The 16,073-nt window shown below is 44.9% G+C and overlaps 2 protein-coding genes and 1 non-coding gene across 3 annotated transcripts in view; 1 reads left to right on the top strand and 2 right to left on the bottom strand.

The window, feature by feature from the left end:
* ZNF91 (zinc finger protein 91) overlaps nt 1-16,073 on the bottom strand; it is a 693,978-nt gene that overhangs the window by 35,069 nt on the left and 642,836 nt on the right. The window contains 1 exon segment of the mRNA XM_049786227.1: nt 15,154-15,189. Within this exon segment, the coding sequence (XP_049642184.1) occupies nt 15,154-15,189 (36 nt within the window).
* LOC126027241 (zinc finger protein 93-like) overlaps nt 1-16,073 on the top strand; it is a 594,792-nt gene that overhangs the window by 65,229 nt on the left and 513,490 nt on the right. The window lies entirely within an intron of this gene.
* Nucleotides 5,026-5,144, bottom strand: LOC126028928 (5S ribosomal RNA). The gene has a single exon (XR_007502601.1). It is a non-coding gene; the product is annotated as a 5S ribosomal RNA (ribosomal RNA).

Here is a 16,073-nt window from a genome sequence, read left to right as displayed (position 1 = left end):
ATTGGTTCTAATCCTGGCATCCTATATGGTCCCCCAAGCCTGCCAGGAGTGATATCTGAGCGTGGAGCCAGGAGTAACCCCTGAGCACTGCCAGTATGACCCCTCAAAAACAAACAAACAAACAAAAAAAACAAACAAAAATAATCAGGTTAAGACAAAACTCCACATCTAAGGTCATTCTGGAAGAAAAAATTCAGGGGTTTGGTTGACTTAGAAGATGTTGATTGGAGAAGGATACAGAGATAAGAAAAGGACAGAGATAAGAAAACAATCTGGGGCCAGAGAGATAGCATGAAGGTAAGGCATTTGCCTAGCATGCTGAAGGACGGTGGTTTGAATCCTGGCATCCCATATGGTCCCCCAAGCCTGCCAGGGGTGTTTTCTGAGTGCAGTGTCAGGAGAAACCCCTGAGCACTGCCAGGTGTGACCCAAAAACCAAAAAAGAAAAAAGGAAAAAAGAAAGCAAGCTGCCTTACCTCTGCTAACTTAGTGTAGGTCTGTGAGTTTGTGGTGTGACCTTGGGAAAAGACTGATGCTGATGCCAAACTTAAAAGGAAGTCATGCAAAGATTTTTCAGGGAGTTTCTGAGCCATATGTGGAAATTCTGGGGAAACTGACAGATGCAATCCAGAGACAGGTTAGGGTTAAAAAAAAAACCAAACAGTAGCACCTAATAAGACAATTAGCTTTTGAGAATCCCTGTGAAGATTTCCATGTAATCTTGTGCCCTATCAGAAAATGGAGACGGTAATATGAGATACCTAAGAACTTGTTGAAACATTGGTTCTATCAAATATCAGGCACACATTCATGCCATCAAGGCCGATTTCATATGGAGGAAAACTCAGGATAATCAGGATGGACCAAGCTATCCCTCAGAGAATATAGAGCCTCTCAGTATCCTACCTGAACCCTGTCTGAGGTGCAGCTGAGGAAAACATTGGACTAGTGCCACTGGTCTGATAATATTGTCTCAAGAAACTGGAGAAGAGGCCAGCCGCAAATATCACAAGCTCGGGAGAGATGTTTTAACTGTGGTAAATAAGGACATTTTTACAGGAAGGGCAGGATTTCTTCTGGACATGTCTACTCAGATCACTACCCAATCATTCTGTCTTGGGAAACTGGGAAATGGGCCATCGCCAGGCTTTGCAGAATCAGGGGACACTCCTATCTGTACTTGACCTGCATTGAATTGTAGAATGTGTTGATATATATTTCATTTTAATTATGTTAATCCACCCAATTCTCTTTTTAAATTTTATTTTATAGACAAAAAAATAAACAAAGAAGGGGCTGGAGAGATCGAAACCTTTGTGATTTACAAAAAGTCCTTCGTAGTTGGATTTCAGACATAGAATGAAACAGGACCAATCCCACCACCAGTGTTAACCTCCACCAAGGTTCCCAGAGTATGTCCACCTTTTGCCCCTGTCCTGCCAGTATAACAGGCCCATATTAAGTTTAGATTGTTAGAGTCTGGGTCGCTTGGTTCCATTGCTGTTGACTTTAGATTAGATATTTAGTTCTGTCCTTTTTTAAATCTCCATTAATGCACCCGAGACCACGTGGCACTTGGCCCTAACCTTTCTCTCCTCACTTTTTGGGGGGTGGGGTTTGGGTCAGGAGTTACTCCTGGCTCTCCACTCAGAAATTGCTCCTGGCGGGGCCGGAGAGATAGCATGGATGTAGGGGATTTGCCTTACATCCAGAAGGATGGTGGTTCAAATCCTGGCATCCCATATGCCTCTGCAGGCCTGCCAGGAAAGATTTCTGAGCGCACAGCCAGGAGTAATCCCTAAGCCCTGCCGGGTGTGACCCAAAAACCAAAAAAAAAAAAAAAAAAAAAAAAAAAGGAAAGAAAGAGAGAGAGAGAGAGAGAGAGGAAGGGAAGGGGAAAGGGAAGGGGAAAGGGAAAGGGAAATGAAAGGAAAGGGAAAGAAAAAGAAAGAAAGAAAGAAAGAAAGAAAGAAAGAAAGAAAGAAAGAAAGAAAGAAAGAAAGAAAGAAAGAAAGAAAGAGAGAGAGAGAGAAAGAGAAAGAGAGAGAAAGAGAGAAAGAGAGAAAGAGAGAAAGAAATAAATCTTTCCTGGAAGGCTTGGGGGACCATATGGGATGTCGGGATTCGAACAACCGTCCTGCATGCAAGGCAAACGCCTCACCTCCATGCTATCTCTTTGGCTCCTCTCCTCACTCTTTTTTCTTTTTTTCTTTTTTTTTTTGGTTTTTGGGCCACAGCTGGCGATGCTCAGGGGTTACTCCTGACTATCTGCTCAGAAATACCTCCTGGCAGGTCTGGGGGAGCATATGGGACGCCGGAATTAGAACTAACCACCTTAAGTCCTGGATCGGCTGCTTGCAAGGCAAACGCCAATGTGCTATCTCTCCGGCACCTCCCACCCTTTTTTTTTTTTTTTTGGTTCTTGACCTCACTCTTTTTTTTTCTCTTTGGTTTGATGCTCAGGGATAACTCCTGGCTAAGTGCTCAGAAGTTGCCCCTGGCTTGGGGGGACCATATGGGAGGCCAGGGGATTGAACCTCAGTCCTTCCTTGGCTAGCAAGGCAGACACCTTACTTCTAGCGCCACCTCACCAGCCCCAATGACCTCACTCTTAATGTTGTAAAACATGCAGAAATATGAGGTAGAACAGATTAATTTGTGTCTCATGGTTTTATGGAAAAGGTGGGAGCCTCTTTCTAAAAGATATCATAAGGGGTAGCAGTTATTTGCATAGGCGCAACAAAATTGCAGGAAATAGGAAAATAAACCTTTGTCATAAGAAAGGGTGACATGGGGCCAGAGACATAGCACAGTGGTAGGGCATTTGCCTTGCATGTAGCCAATTCAGGATGGACAGTGGTCGAATCCCGGCATCCCATATAGTCCCCCGTGCCTGCCAGAAGTAATTTCTGTGTGCTGAGCTAGAAGTAACCTCAGAGTGCCACTGGGTGTAACCCAAAAACAATAAAAAAGAAAGTTGACCCTACCCTTGAAGCATCATGGCATTAGACCAACTACTGTCCCTAGGTATACCAAGTTGTCAAACCCCAAAGTCCTTTCTTGTATTCCCCCCAAATTTTTTCATCCATGGTTGTCACAGTCAGGTGTTAGTAATTAGAGATTTTCGTTTTTGTACAGATCCTATGTCAAAGTTAGTGTGATAAAAAATGTCTTCTGGTTTCATCTCACTGTTATGTGGCAGGCAGGAAACCCACACTGAAAGCAAGTTGTTGCTATTTCCAGTTCATCAGGGTGTCATATGAACACACCCTGGAGCAAGTTGGTGCCAGAGCAGCATTTGGGACTTCCCCAGTAGAAGTTTGATTTCTAGTGCTGATGCATAAAATTGTGCCAGGAAAGATGGGATCGAAGGTTTGGAGGTGAACGTCCATTGTACAATTGACTGAAACCTAGGTCAAGTCACTATGTCACATGTTCAGGGTGAAAGGCCCCCTTGCAATAAAAAGTGTAGGAGTTCCTAGCCTTATTTGATAAGAACTTCTTTCTTTTCATAAGACTTCTCCCATTTTAATATGCCTATGCAAATCGAACAATGCCACTGAATACTACTGGTGCATAAGGGGTAAAAATAACTAGCTAAACAATCCTTATAACCTGGTACTAACATGAACTCAGAACCCAAGAGAAACTTATCTACTAAAATTTACTACTAAACAAATAGAGTTGGAGAAAACTACATCTATATAAGACAATACACAATAAAAATTAGACCTATTAAGGAAATATACCTATCCCTTTAAGTCTTTTGAAATAGTTTGTGAAGAATAATATCCATAACGCATGTTCAGCATGCTATGTGGTAATGTAAGAGCTGAAGGAAAAAAAGACTCATAGCCATCATGGATCAGGAAATGTCTTAGATCAGAGGTTGTCTCGAAAGTCAAATCTGGTAGCTATCAACAGTCCACAGCGAAGAGAAATGGGAGAAAAGGACAGCCAAGAGTAAATCAGCAGGTGAGATGGTGGCAGCTTCATCCTGGGCCCAAGACAAGGAGGGCTGGGAGGCTGTAGTTTTTCTTTTGTTGGTGACTGTATCTTGGGTTGGGTGGGGGGAATATTCAGATTCCTGAGGTATTAAGAACTGAGGGGGGTAAAAGGTTGAGTAGGAAGAAAGCAACAATTCAAGGGTGAGAGAGTAAAGGACAAAAAAGGATTTGTAGGGGCTGGAGCAATGGCACAGGCCATAAGGTGTCTGCCTTGCATGTGCTAGCCTAAGATGAACTGCGGTTCGATCCCCAAGTGTCCCATATGGTCCCCCAAGCCAGGAACAATTTCTGGGCAGACAGCCAGGAGTAATCCCTCACACCAGGTGTGGCCCAAAAAACAAACAAAAACAAACAAACAAACGTTTTTAACACGATAAATAAGCAGGAGGATGGAAAGGTTATATATAACAGGAGGAAGGACAGGCATTATGCACAATATAGATTGTACATACAGTTGTATTCCAATAGTATGTTATACATACAAGTTGAGACAGTTGTATGTATGATACAGAGACATTAGAGGTGGTTACCACAAATACTCACAGACAGACAATAAAGATCGATCCATGCAGCTGAAAAACTGAGCAAGGTGGAAAGGGTCATACTGCTTAAAAATTATAAAGCCAGAGACCGGAGAGATAGCATGAAGGTAAGGCATTTACCTTGCATGCAGAAGGATGGTGGTTCAAATCCCGGCATCCATATGGTCTCCTGAACCTGCCAGGAGCGATTTCTGAGTGTAGAGCTAGGAATAACCCCTGAGCGTCGCTGGGTGTGACCAAAAACCAATATATATAAAGCCTGCAGGTCAGATGAAAAGGTTAACTATTTCCTAGGCAAATCTTCATTGGTGAGTGTAAACTTTTCTGAAGAAGGGCTTTCTTAATTAGATTATTCATAGTACATTCTAATAATAATCATAAATTTGAAGTCTAGAATACTAAGTAATGTGGTAGAGAGGATTGTAAAAGGAGTTTACACCCTGAAGTATCATCTAATGGGTCTTTTTATTTTTTTAAGCCTACAGCAGCCAGTATTCCCAGGTAGTCTCCCATCCAAGTACTAACCAGGCCCAACCCTGCTTAGCTTCTGAGATCAGATTAGATCGGGCGCGTTCAGGGTGGTATGGCCATAGACCATCAATGGGTCTTGAGGATCCTGGTTTTCTTCCTGAAAGCAAATACACAACATGGGCATTATGATACTATAGAAAATTTGTTTGAATTGAAATATAATTTCAAAGAGCCGGAGCATTGGCACAAGCAGTAGGGTATTTGATTGCACGTGTCTAACCTAGGACAGACCGTGGTTTGATCCACCAGCTTCCCATAGGTCCCCAACCCAGGAGTGATTTCAGAGCACATAGCCAGGAGTAACCTCTGAGCATCACTGGGTGTGCCCCCTTCCTTCCCCCAGAAAACGAAAAGAAATATATTTCAAAAGCATACTCAATGAATGAGCACTATAGCTAGAGCCTATGGCATGCAATTGCCTAATCCAGTGTTATCTATGGACACAAATATTAGATCATATTAGCAGGCCAAATTGTATGAAAAATGAGGGGCCAGAGGAGTGGCACAAGTGGTAGGGCATTTACCTTGTTCATGACTAACCTAGGACGGACTGTGGTTCAATCCCGGGCATCCCATATGGTCCCCAAGCCAGAGGCTATTTCTAAGCGCATAGCCAGGAGTAAACCTTGAGCATCACCAGGTGTGGGCCAAAAACCAAAGGAAAAAAAAAAAAAAAAAGAAAAGCAACTTGAAAAGTGAACCTATCCTGTGTCAGAAATATGCCTTGAACAATTTGCCTGTGTCTTTTGTGGTAAATTAATTAGCCTTATGACTTGTCAAGCAACTCATTATAAATATTATACCTTTTGCATTGCATAAACAGATCTTGAACCCAGAGGGACTCCTTGGCCTCTGTTTCACATTTCCCACCCGAGTACAGAAGGGACCCCAGAAGATTCCTTGTGCCAAGACCAATCTGTCTGTGACAGGAACATTCCTTCATTTCCCTATATTTTGAGTGTTTTCATGAAGGGCTGCTGGATCTTGTCAAGTGATTTCTACCCATTTCTGAATACGTTCACATAATTTTTACTTTTTTGTTTTGTTTTATTTTTTAGGGCCACGCCACGTGATGCACACCAGGTGATTCCTGGCTATGCGCTCGGAAATCACTCCTGTTTAAAGGACCATATGGCGTCATGGTGTTTGCCTTGCGTGCTGCCACCTGGGAAGGACCTAGGTTTGACCACTGACATACCATATGGTCCCTGGAGCCTGCCAGGAGCGATTCCTCTCTTTGAAATGGTCTCCAGGTTGAGAAGGTGAAGGGGCTGGGCACCTGGGCCAGATGAAGACAGGTTTTGCAGAGGCCTCAGCACAAGAACAGCGGGTAGCTGTCCCACAGCACTGCCAGGCTTGCAGAGCAGCAGGGAGCCTGTCTCCCCAGAAAGACACTCCCTAGGACCAGTAAGACTGGAAGCTTGTCCCAGAGGCAGGGACTCAGAGAAGGACTCCCAGCACATTTCCCAGAACTTTCCTGGGGCACCGAAGTGGGCCTAGAGAAGCGGTGGGTTCTTGGGGTTGGGGTGGGGAAGTTTCCTGAATGTGCTCAGGGCAGGGCTGACTCCTACCTCTGTGCTCAAGACCAGTCCAGGCGGAAAGCGGGGTCCCTCTGGGGTGCGGGAGATCCCCGCCAGAAGAGACAGTAATTCCAGCACCGAGAGCTGGACTGACTCTCAAGAAACAGCCCGGGGTCTGCTCCAACCCGCTGGCAGCAGCTACCCAGGCACCCACTCAGGGCGAACTCCCGTCTCCAGGGCAACAGAACCCGACAAACCCAAGGGACTGTGACGCCCCGTCCCTCCGTCTCAGGACACCCCGCCTCCCACGCGACGTGCGGAGCCCCAATCTCCCGGTGCCCGGTCCCCAGCCCGACCCTCGCCCACCCACCCTCGCCTCGCTCGTCTTTCCTGGCGCAACCGCTGCTCCCCTCGCTGTCCTGGCCCTGGTCTCTGCGAGCTGGCGGGACCCACCGATGGCCAGAGATGCGCCTGGGCTGGGCAGGTGCCCTGGGCCTCGGCTGCCTGGAAACAGAGGGGAGAGGCCTGGTGGGGTGGGGCAAGGTGCCCAGAACGTCAGGGCATCAGGGACCTGTCCTTTCAGGGGGACCGAGCCTCCGGGGAAGAGCACCGCACCCCAACTCGCCTGACTCAGCCAGTCTCTGAGGGGCTCCGCCTCCTGGGGGACCTCGGGGATCTTCCCCTCAGAAAGTGTCTTGGGCCGCACCTCCAGGGGAGTGACCAGGCAAAGGGCCTCTGAGCCTCTTGGTCTCTGTCAGCATGGAGCAACAGAGACATGGGGACCTCACAGCCAGTGCCTGACATGCCCTCGCATCAGGCAGCCCCGGGTGGGATCCTCGGGGCCTCCCCTCCCTCCCTGGCCAAGACCTTTCCTCTGGGCTGTCGAGGCGGCCCCCCACTCCGGCCCCACCCCACGCAGCGCTTCCTCCTGGCCCTGCTCTCTTCAGGACTCGGGGAGCCACAAGGAACCCCTCGGATGGGTGCCAGGACTCACAGCACGTCAGCCCCCTGCCAGGAAAAGGCCCTTTCTGCCCTGCTGTCTCTCCAGCCCCCGCAGCCTCCAATTCCCTGGTTCCAAAGGGTGTCTTGGTGAGTGATGGTGCACTGGGCAGCGTCCTTGCCTTCCCTGCGGCCATCTGTCTTGGATGCTGGGCAGCCCACAGGGTCCCCGGAGTCCTTCCGAAATGAACAGCCAGCAGGAATCCACCCCGAGAACTGAATGGTGTGGCCCACGATCTAATGGCTGAACACAATTCTAGAGAATTAGATGATATATGACATCTAATCCTATGCTATTAAATCACACTATTACGTTACATGATGGTACTTTACATTAATTAGGGTAGAATAGCATATTATATTACATACAATGTATTAATAACTAAACTATATATGACTATAAATAACATGCATAATATAAACAGATCCATATTTTATTTCTACGTATTTGATGGATTTATATGATAAATATCAATATTTGATTTATGATATGATATATTATTATAATATAACTTATTGTATTCATAATACATATAAATATAAAAATAAATATAAATATCTACTTATATTATTTCTCTCTATAGAGAACTATTGTGTAATATACTAGGAGATGATGTAATTATAATGTCATAAAATATAACAATCTATTATCATATTATCTCCTAGCATATTATTTTCTACACCAAGAACATCGCAGCACTTAGAACATCAAAGACCAGAGTCCAAGCACCATGGGTTGAAATGTTGCTTGGCAGGTAGTCAACATGGCATCTATTACTGGCGTCCCCTCTGTTGCCTCGAGCACTGATAAGAGTGATGTCTGAGCACAGAGCCAGGACTGACCCCTCATCGCCACCAGGTGTGGCCCCCCCAAAACAAATATAAATGTATCAACATAGAACAATTTAGAAATTTCTGTCCCATTCTTGAAGAATCTTAGCCCCAAGCAAAGGACAAAGGCTGTCTTTGGGGCAGTTCCTTAGTGGGGAGTAAGGGAGTGCTGTCCTGAATGATTTAGTGTTGAAACAGATGCCCCTGGAACCTAGAAGTATGTACTGCCTTCCAGTGCCACCAGTTTTAGCTTGCCTACAGTGGCCTCTGTGGGCCGGAGTTAGAAAGGCAGGATTTGTGTGGGGAGTTGAGAGACAAAAGAGTGGAGCCCTTGCATGGCATGGCGTGATCCTTCCATCACCTCCACGTCCATCTGGGACCAGTTCACTTACCCAGTAGCACTGAGGCCTCTGGCAGGGTTGCACAGTTTGGGGCCAGAGGCTCTTAGACACCAGCAAGTTTGGTTCAACCCGCCCTTCCTGATAGACCCATGTCTTCAGGGACTTTTTCAGGTCATAAACTATTGAGAGAGTGTAGGGGCAGTGGAGCAAATGGAAGCCAAGGAAAGCAAATTCAGATCAACATCACAGAAACAAGTTAGCATGGAAATTTGTATGATTGGATAGACACCAATGGACCTCAATTCAACAAGTCTCTGGAGCCCAAAGCAAAGAAGCACACCAACAAAAGGATGCCTCACTGACTGGGAGATCCTACTTCCTCCACAATTGGGCAGGAAACAGTAGCTTTTTTTGTTTGTTTGTTTTTCTTGTTTCTGTTTTTGGACCACACCTGCGGGTGCTCAGGGGTTACTCCTGGCTATCTGCTCAGAAATAGCTCCTGGCCAGCACTGGGACGCCGGGTTTCGAACCAACCACTGATTTCTGAGCATAGATGAAGAAAAAAAAATTTGTTGTTGATGTTTAAAAAATGTGGGCTGGAGCTGTGGTGCAAGCAGTAAGGCATTTGCCTTGCCTGCGGTAGCCTAGGTCAGACCACGGTTCAAACCTGGGCTTCCCATATGGTCCCCCAAGCCAGGAGCAATTTCTGAGTGCAGAGACAGGAGTAACCCCGGAGTGTCACCATGTGTGGCCCCAAAACAAAAAAAGTAAGTAAAAATAAAAAATGTATAACATAGTTGACATAACTGATCATATATATTTGTTTCAAGATAAAGAAAAGCAAAGTTGAGAGAAATAGAAATAAAATTAAAAGATAAACTAAAAAATAAAATGGAAGGGGCCAGAGCGATGGTGCAGAGGGTGTTTGCCTTGTACGCAGCTGACCCAGGACAGGCCTAGGTTCTACCCCTGGCAACCCATATGATCCCCAAAGCAAGAAGCAATCTCTGAGCGCATAACCTGGAATCACCCCAGAGCGCCACCAGATGTGGCCCCAAAATCAAAAAAATAAAAAATAAAGAGAAGAGAAAGCTCATATCAAGTACATTTAAAGAAATTAGGGCCCGGAGAGATAGCACAGCGGCATTTGCCTTGCAAGCAGCCGATCCAGGACCAAAGGTTGTTGGTTCGAATCCCGGTGTCCCATATGGTCCCTCGTGCCTGCGAGGAGCTATTTCTTTTTTTTTCTTTTAATATAATTTTTATTTTGATCATAGTGTCTTACATATTGTTGACAATAACATTTTAGGTACATATTTACATAAAATCAGGGGGGATTCCCATCCCCAAATTGTCCTCCCTACCCCTCCGTTGTTGTCCTACCTCCCATTTCCTCTTCCCTCACCCCCAGGGCGGCTAGAATATGTGGTCCCCTCTGTATCCAACCCACTACTTAGTAGTCTTGCACCTGTTTGGTCTTGATGCCTCCCTTATCTCCCCCTCTAACTGTAGGCAGGACTAGCTAGTTCAAGTTGCGTGGTTTTGCCTGAAAAGGAGAAGATAAATAAACTGGGGTAAGAGTCTAATACTCCCAAAATGGGTGGAATCCTTCTAGAGGCTCTGCGAGGAGCTATTTCTGAGCAGACAGCCAGGAGTCACTCCTGAGCACTGCCAGGTGTGGCCCAAAAACAAACAAACAAACAAAAAAAAATGATTGAATCTCCAATAAAGTCAATGCAATAGCAGAAGGTTTAGTAAGCTCAGTTTTTTAAAGTTCAGATAAAGGGGCCAGAGAGATAGCACAGCAGTAGGGCATTTCCCTTGCAGACCCAGAACAGACCGTGGTTTGAATCCCGGCATATCATATGGTCCCCCGAGCCTGCCAGGAGTGATTTCTGAGCACAAAGCCAGGAGCAACCCCTGAGCACTGCCAGGTGTTACCCAAAAACCAAAATAAAGTTAAGAGATAAACAACAACAACAACAACAAAAAACCCACTATAAAAAAGTGTGTGTATGGCAGTTGTTATTGTTTGACTAAGCATAGCAAAATTGGGGGAAATAGAAGGGAAAATTTTTTGGCCTAAAAACAGGGAGACCTGGGGCCGGTGAGATGGCACTGGAGGTCAGGTGTCTGCCTTGCAAGCGCTAGCCAAGGAAGGACTGCTGTTCGATTCCCCGGCGTCCCATATGGTCCCCCCAAGCCAGAGACGATTTCTGAGCACTTAGACAGGAGTAACCCCTGAGCATAAAAACGGGTGTGGCCCCCCAAAACAAAAAACAACAAAAGAAAAAACATGGAGAACTTACCCATGAAGTATCCTGGCATAAGACCAACTACAACTACAGGCTCCCAGCATGCTATATTGTCTAACATCAAAGTCTTTCACTTTGTGCCCAGTAAAAGCTCTTCATAGTCACGGTTGTTGCTGTCCTGTCTTCTTAATCTGTATATCTCCCCTGCTTTGGCTCATTCAATGCAAAAAAAGCTCCATGAATGGAAATTTCATGCAACAACCAAATGGCTTTTCTTTTCCACAAAAGATGAGAAAAAAAAAAGATTAATTTATTTCTTCATTGATTGCTTGGTTCGGGGCACACCCAGCTGTGCCCAGGGGTTACTCCTGGATCTGCACTCAGAAACTGCCCCTCGCAGGCTGGAGGACCAAATGGGATGTCCGAACCAAAACGGGTCCCTCTGGAGTTGGCCACATGTGTCTGACTTGCATTTGGCAGATCTGGGTTTGATATCTGGCACACCATGTGGTCTCCTGGAATAATTCCGGATGGCAGATCTAGGAGTAAACCCTGAGTAACCTGGATGTGCCACCCCACAAACGCAGTACTGCTATGCTATCTCTCTGGCCACAGGATGAGAAAATTTTATAGATGTGCAGAGAAATCAGTTGTGAGAATGTCTCAATGATATCATTCATCGTAGTATCACAGAAGTGCTTATAGTGAGTTATTTACTTTTTCTTTGGGCCACACCTGGCTATATTCAAGAGTTCTTCTAACTCTGCAATCTTTAATAGCTCCTGTCTGGTATGGGGTACCCTAGGAGATGTTGGGAATTGAACCTGAACTGGGCTTGTGCAAGGAAACCACGTTCCCTCCTATATATTGGCCCCTGTTGGCTTTGGGGCCACATGTGGTGGTGATCAAGGGTTACTGGTGGCTATCCATGCAAGAATCATTCCTGGCAGGCAGGAGGAGCATATGTGATGCCTTACATCAAATTCAGATCAGCTGCATACAAAGCAAATACCCCCACACACTGGGCTATCGCCCTAGCCCCATCTGTCTTCTTTTCTTAATCCAATTACAGCCCCTACTTGCGAACATCATGGAAATGGTCCATGGATGGCATTGCCATCCAGGTTTGGTGCTTACTTAGAGGTCAGTGTGGTGCCACTGAGCACATGCCTGAAAGCCAGGTGGTATTTTCCCTCCCCCCACGAATGAAAAGGACTATACATGCCATTTAGAACATCTATCTCATCAGAATATATAGATCTCCTAATATATATCAGGACAATATATATAGGAGGTGGTTTCCTTGCACATGCCAAGTTCAGGTCTACTTCCCAACATACCCTAGGATACCCCATACCAGCAGAAGTAATTACTGATTGTAGAGTTTAGAAGGAACTTTTTAATAAAGCCAGGTGTGGTCCAAAGAAAAAAATCATACTATAAGCACATTTTTCCCAAACATCAATGAGTTTTTACACTTTTTCATTTAACTTTTAAATTTTTAAAATTTGTTTCATTTGGGGGCTGGAGAGGTGGCAAGAGAGGTAAGGCATCTGCCTTGCAAGTGCTAACCTAGGACAGACTGTAGTTCAATCCCCCAGCGTCCCACATGGTCCCCCAAGCCAGGGGCGATTTCTCAGTACATAGCCAGGAGTAACCTCCGGGCGTCAAATGAATGTGGCACAAAAAAAAATTTTGTTTCATTTGTTTGTAGCTTATGTGTGTCCTCTGCAGGCAATGCCCATTTATCTTGGTTCTGTGCTCTGTGATCAACCTGGTGGGGGTCGGGGGCTTACATACCATGAAAATCATGAAATCCAGTTTTCCATTTCTATGCAGAGTCCTTTTCATAGGAATATAGAGCTAACTGACAAAGTGAGGTTAAATATTAGTCCATCTTACATTTCATCTAATAAAAATAACAATGATGAGGAGTGCAAAGCCAGGAGTAGCTCCTGAAAACTGCACTGGTTGGTTCCCTAAAAGGCAAAGAAAAAATAGGACTCACTGTAGCCTTCTGGTTGCTCTCCACAAAGATCCCTGGAACCAGGAGTAGAGACACCAGGTGCAGAGTTGGAACAAAGAAAGACAGAGAGCTCAAAGTCATGGGCTACTGGTATTACTTTACTTGGTTCCCAATCACCAGCCAGACAGTCTCAATCTCTCAGACATTTCTATTAGCAAACAGGGGTACTGCAAAGACTGGGAAAGGGCCTGGCTATGACCAGGGCAATTGTGGTGCAGGCCCATTTCCTGCAGGGCACTTTGGCAATGGAACCTTGTCAACAATGCCTACACCAGCACTTCCAGAGGTTGCATAGTTGTTGCCTCTGATGTGAAAAATGAACTTGTTTGCTTCGGGGAGACGTCCTTCTTTTCTTTTTCTTGGTTACAATGGCAATACTCAGGGATTACCCCTAGGTATGTGCTCAGAACTCACTCCTAGCTAAGGGGACCATATGGGACATATGGGATCAAAACAGGTCAATCTTGTGCAAGTGCCCTACCACTGTACTATAGCTATAGCCCTGATTCAGGGAGATTTCTGTGATCTCAAAGCGATAGCAGGCAATTGCATGTGAGAATATCAATTTGTGATAACAATTTGGTCTGGGGATGCAGTGAAAACTTCCTCACCCATTACATCTCTAGGGTTTCAAGACCTTACTGTGATCAGAGTGCTGAGAAAGTTCTGAGTTTTCTCCCTTTCCAAACACATTTAGTGCTTCACAACACTGACTAAAACCATGACTCTAATGGTCTGGAAAATGACCTCCCCACATTCCTTACACGCTGACAAAGGTTTCCTTATATTGGTTCTGTCCACACCTGGCATTGCTCAAGAATCACTTATTTTTTTGTTTGTTTTTGGGCCACACCCGTTTGATGCTCAGGGGTTACTCCTGGCTAAGTGCTCAGAAATTGCCCCTGGCTTGGGGGACCATATGGGACGCCGGGGGATCAAACCGAGGTCCGTTCCTTGGCTAGCGCTTACAAGGCAGACACCTTATCTCTAGCGCCACCTTCCCAGCCCCAAGAATCACTCTTGACACCACACTCAGGAATAAATACTGGTGGTGCATGTGGGACCGAATGCAATGCTGCACATCAAAGTCCATCTAACTAAATCTACCTGTTGCCCTCAGTATTTATGTAATCAAGCTTGAGAATGGAACTTTGATCCCACATTCTGTATGTATATGTCTAATATAAATTTACTTCATATAATGGCTGAGGATCATTTGAAGGTCTTCCTTCGTTCCTTCCAAACATTCAGAATTGTGATGTCTAGTAGTTTCAAGGGGAACTGAAGACCTTCCCACAGAAAGTTTAATGCAGAATGATTATATTGAGCTATGTGTTCCCACACTCCCAACATATGACATTTTTTCTGTGCTGGAAAAGGGTTGAGGACTGAGTGAAACTTTCCATGCCTGTGAAACATATAGCACAGAGTGTATGTGTTTGTACTGTACATGGCTTACTGTGATTTGTCCCCAAGCATCCCATATGGTCTCCTGACCCTGCCAAGAGTACCCCAAGTGTGGTTGGCAAGGACTAAAAACAAAACAAAAAACCAAACACAAATAAAGGCTTATTCATAATATGCATTTTTTCTGTTCCGGGACACACCTGACAGCACTTAGGTTATACCTCTCTCTCTGCGCTGAAAATTACTCTTGGTAGACAAGGCAAATGACTGAGGTGCTGTGCTACTGCTCTGCCCCAAATACACACATTCGAAAGTAATCAACACCTTCTCACATCCCATATGTCAGAATTATCTCCTGTTTAAAATATTTATTTTTAGGTGGGATCACACCTTGTGGTTCTAAGACGATTCCTGGATGTGCGCTCAGTATCTCAACTGCCATGCTAAAGTGACCGTCCAAGATGCAAGTGATTGAACCCACACCAGCAGTATGTAAAAACAATGCCAACATCTTGTATGATCTTGCAGACACTACTGACATAATTTTAAATACTAATAAAGTGGCTTGTAAAGGAGTAAGAGCCTTCCCATACTCCTTACACACTGTGTGCCTCCCTAGAATGAATTTTCTTATGCTTATAAAATAAGCTTGAAAAATAATAAAAAGCCTTCCCAGTCCTCATATGTATAAAGGTTTCTCTCCTGTATGAATTTTCTTGTGTGTTAAAAGGTGTGAGGGTCGAGCGAAGGCTTTCCCACACTCTTCATATGTATAAGGTTTCTCTCCTGTATGAATGTTCTTGTGTGCTAAAATGCTTGAGGATTGAGCGAAGGCTTTTCCGACTCCTGACATGTATAAGGTTTCTCTCCTGAATGAATTTTCTTGTGTTTTAAAAGGTGTGAGGATTGAGCGAAGGCTTTCCCGCACTCCTGACACTTATAAGGTTTCTCTCCTGTATGAATTTTCTTGTGTCTTAAAAGATGTGAGGATCGAGCGAAGGCTTTTCCGCACTCCTGACATTTATAAGGTTTCTCTCCTGAATGAATTTTCTTATGTATTAAAAGGTATGCAGGTTGAGCGAAGGCCTTTCCGCATTCTTGACATGTATAAGGTTTCTCACCTGTATGAATTTTCTTGTGTGTTAAAAGGTATGCAGGTTGAGTGAAGGCCTTTCCGCATTCTTGACATGTATAAGGTTTCTCACCTGTATGAATTTTCTTGTGTGTTAAAAGGCTTGAGGATCGAGCGAAGGTTTTCCCACACTCCTGACATGTATAAGGTTTGTCTCCTGAATGAATTTTCTTGTGTGTTAAAAGGCTTGAAGGTCGAGTGAAGGCCTTTCCACACTCTTGACATGTATAAGGTTTCTCTCCTGTATGAACATATTTGTGTAATAAAAGGTTTGCAGGTTGAGTGAAGGCCTTCCCACACTCTTGACATGTATAAGTTTTCTCTCCTGTATGAATTTTCTTGTGTGTTAAAAGGCTTGCAGGTCGAGCGAAGGCCTTCCCACACTCTTGACATGTATAAGGTTTCTCTCCTGTATGAATTTTCTTGTGTGCTAAAAGGCCTGAGGATTGAGCGAAAGCTTTCCCGCAGTCCTGACAGGTATA

This window comes from Suncus etruscus, chromosome 14, assembly GCF_024139225.1.
Source record: "Suncus etruscus isolate mSunEtr1 chromosome 14, mSunEtr1.pri.cur, whole genome shotgun sequence".
Taxonomy (NCBI): domain Eukaryota; kingdom Metazoa; phylum Chordata; class Mammalia; order Eulipotyphla; family Soricidae; genus Suncus; species Suncus etruscus.
This window is presented reverse-complemented; position numbering and strand designations above follow the sequence as displayed.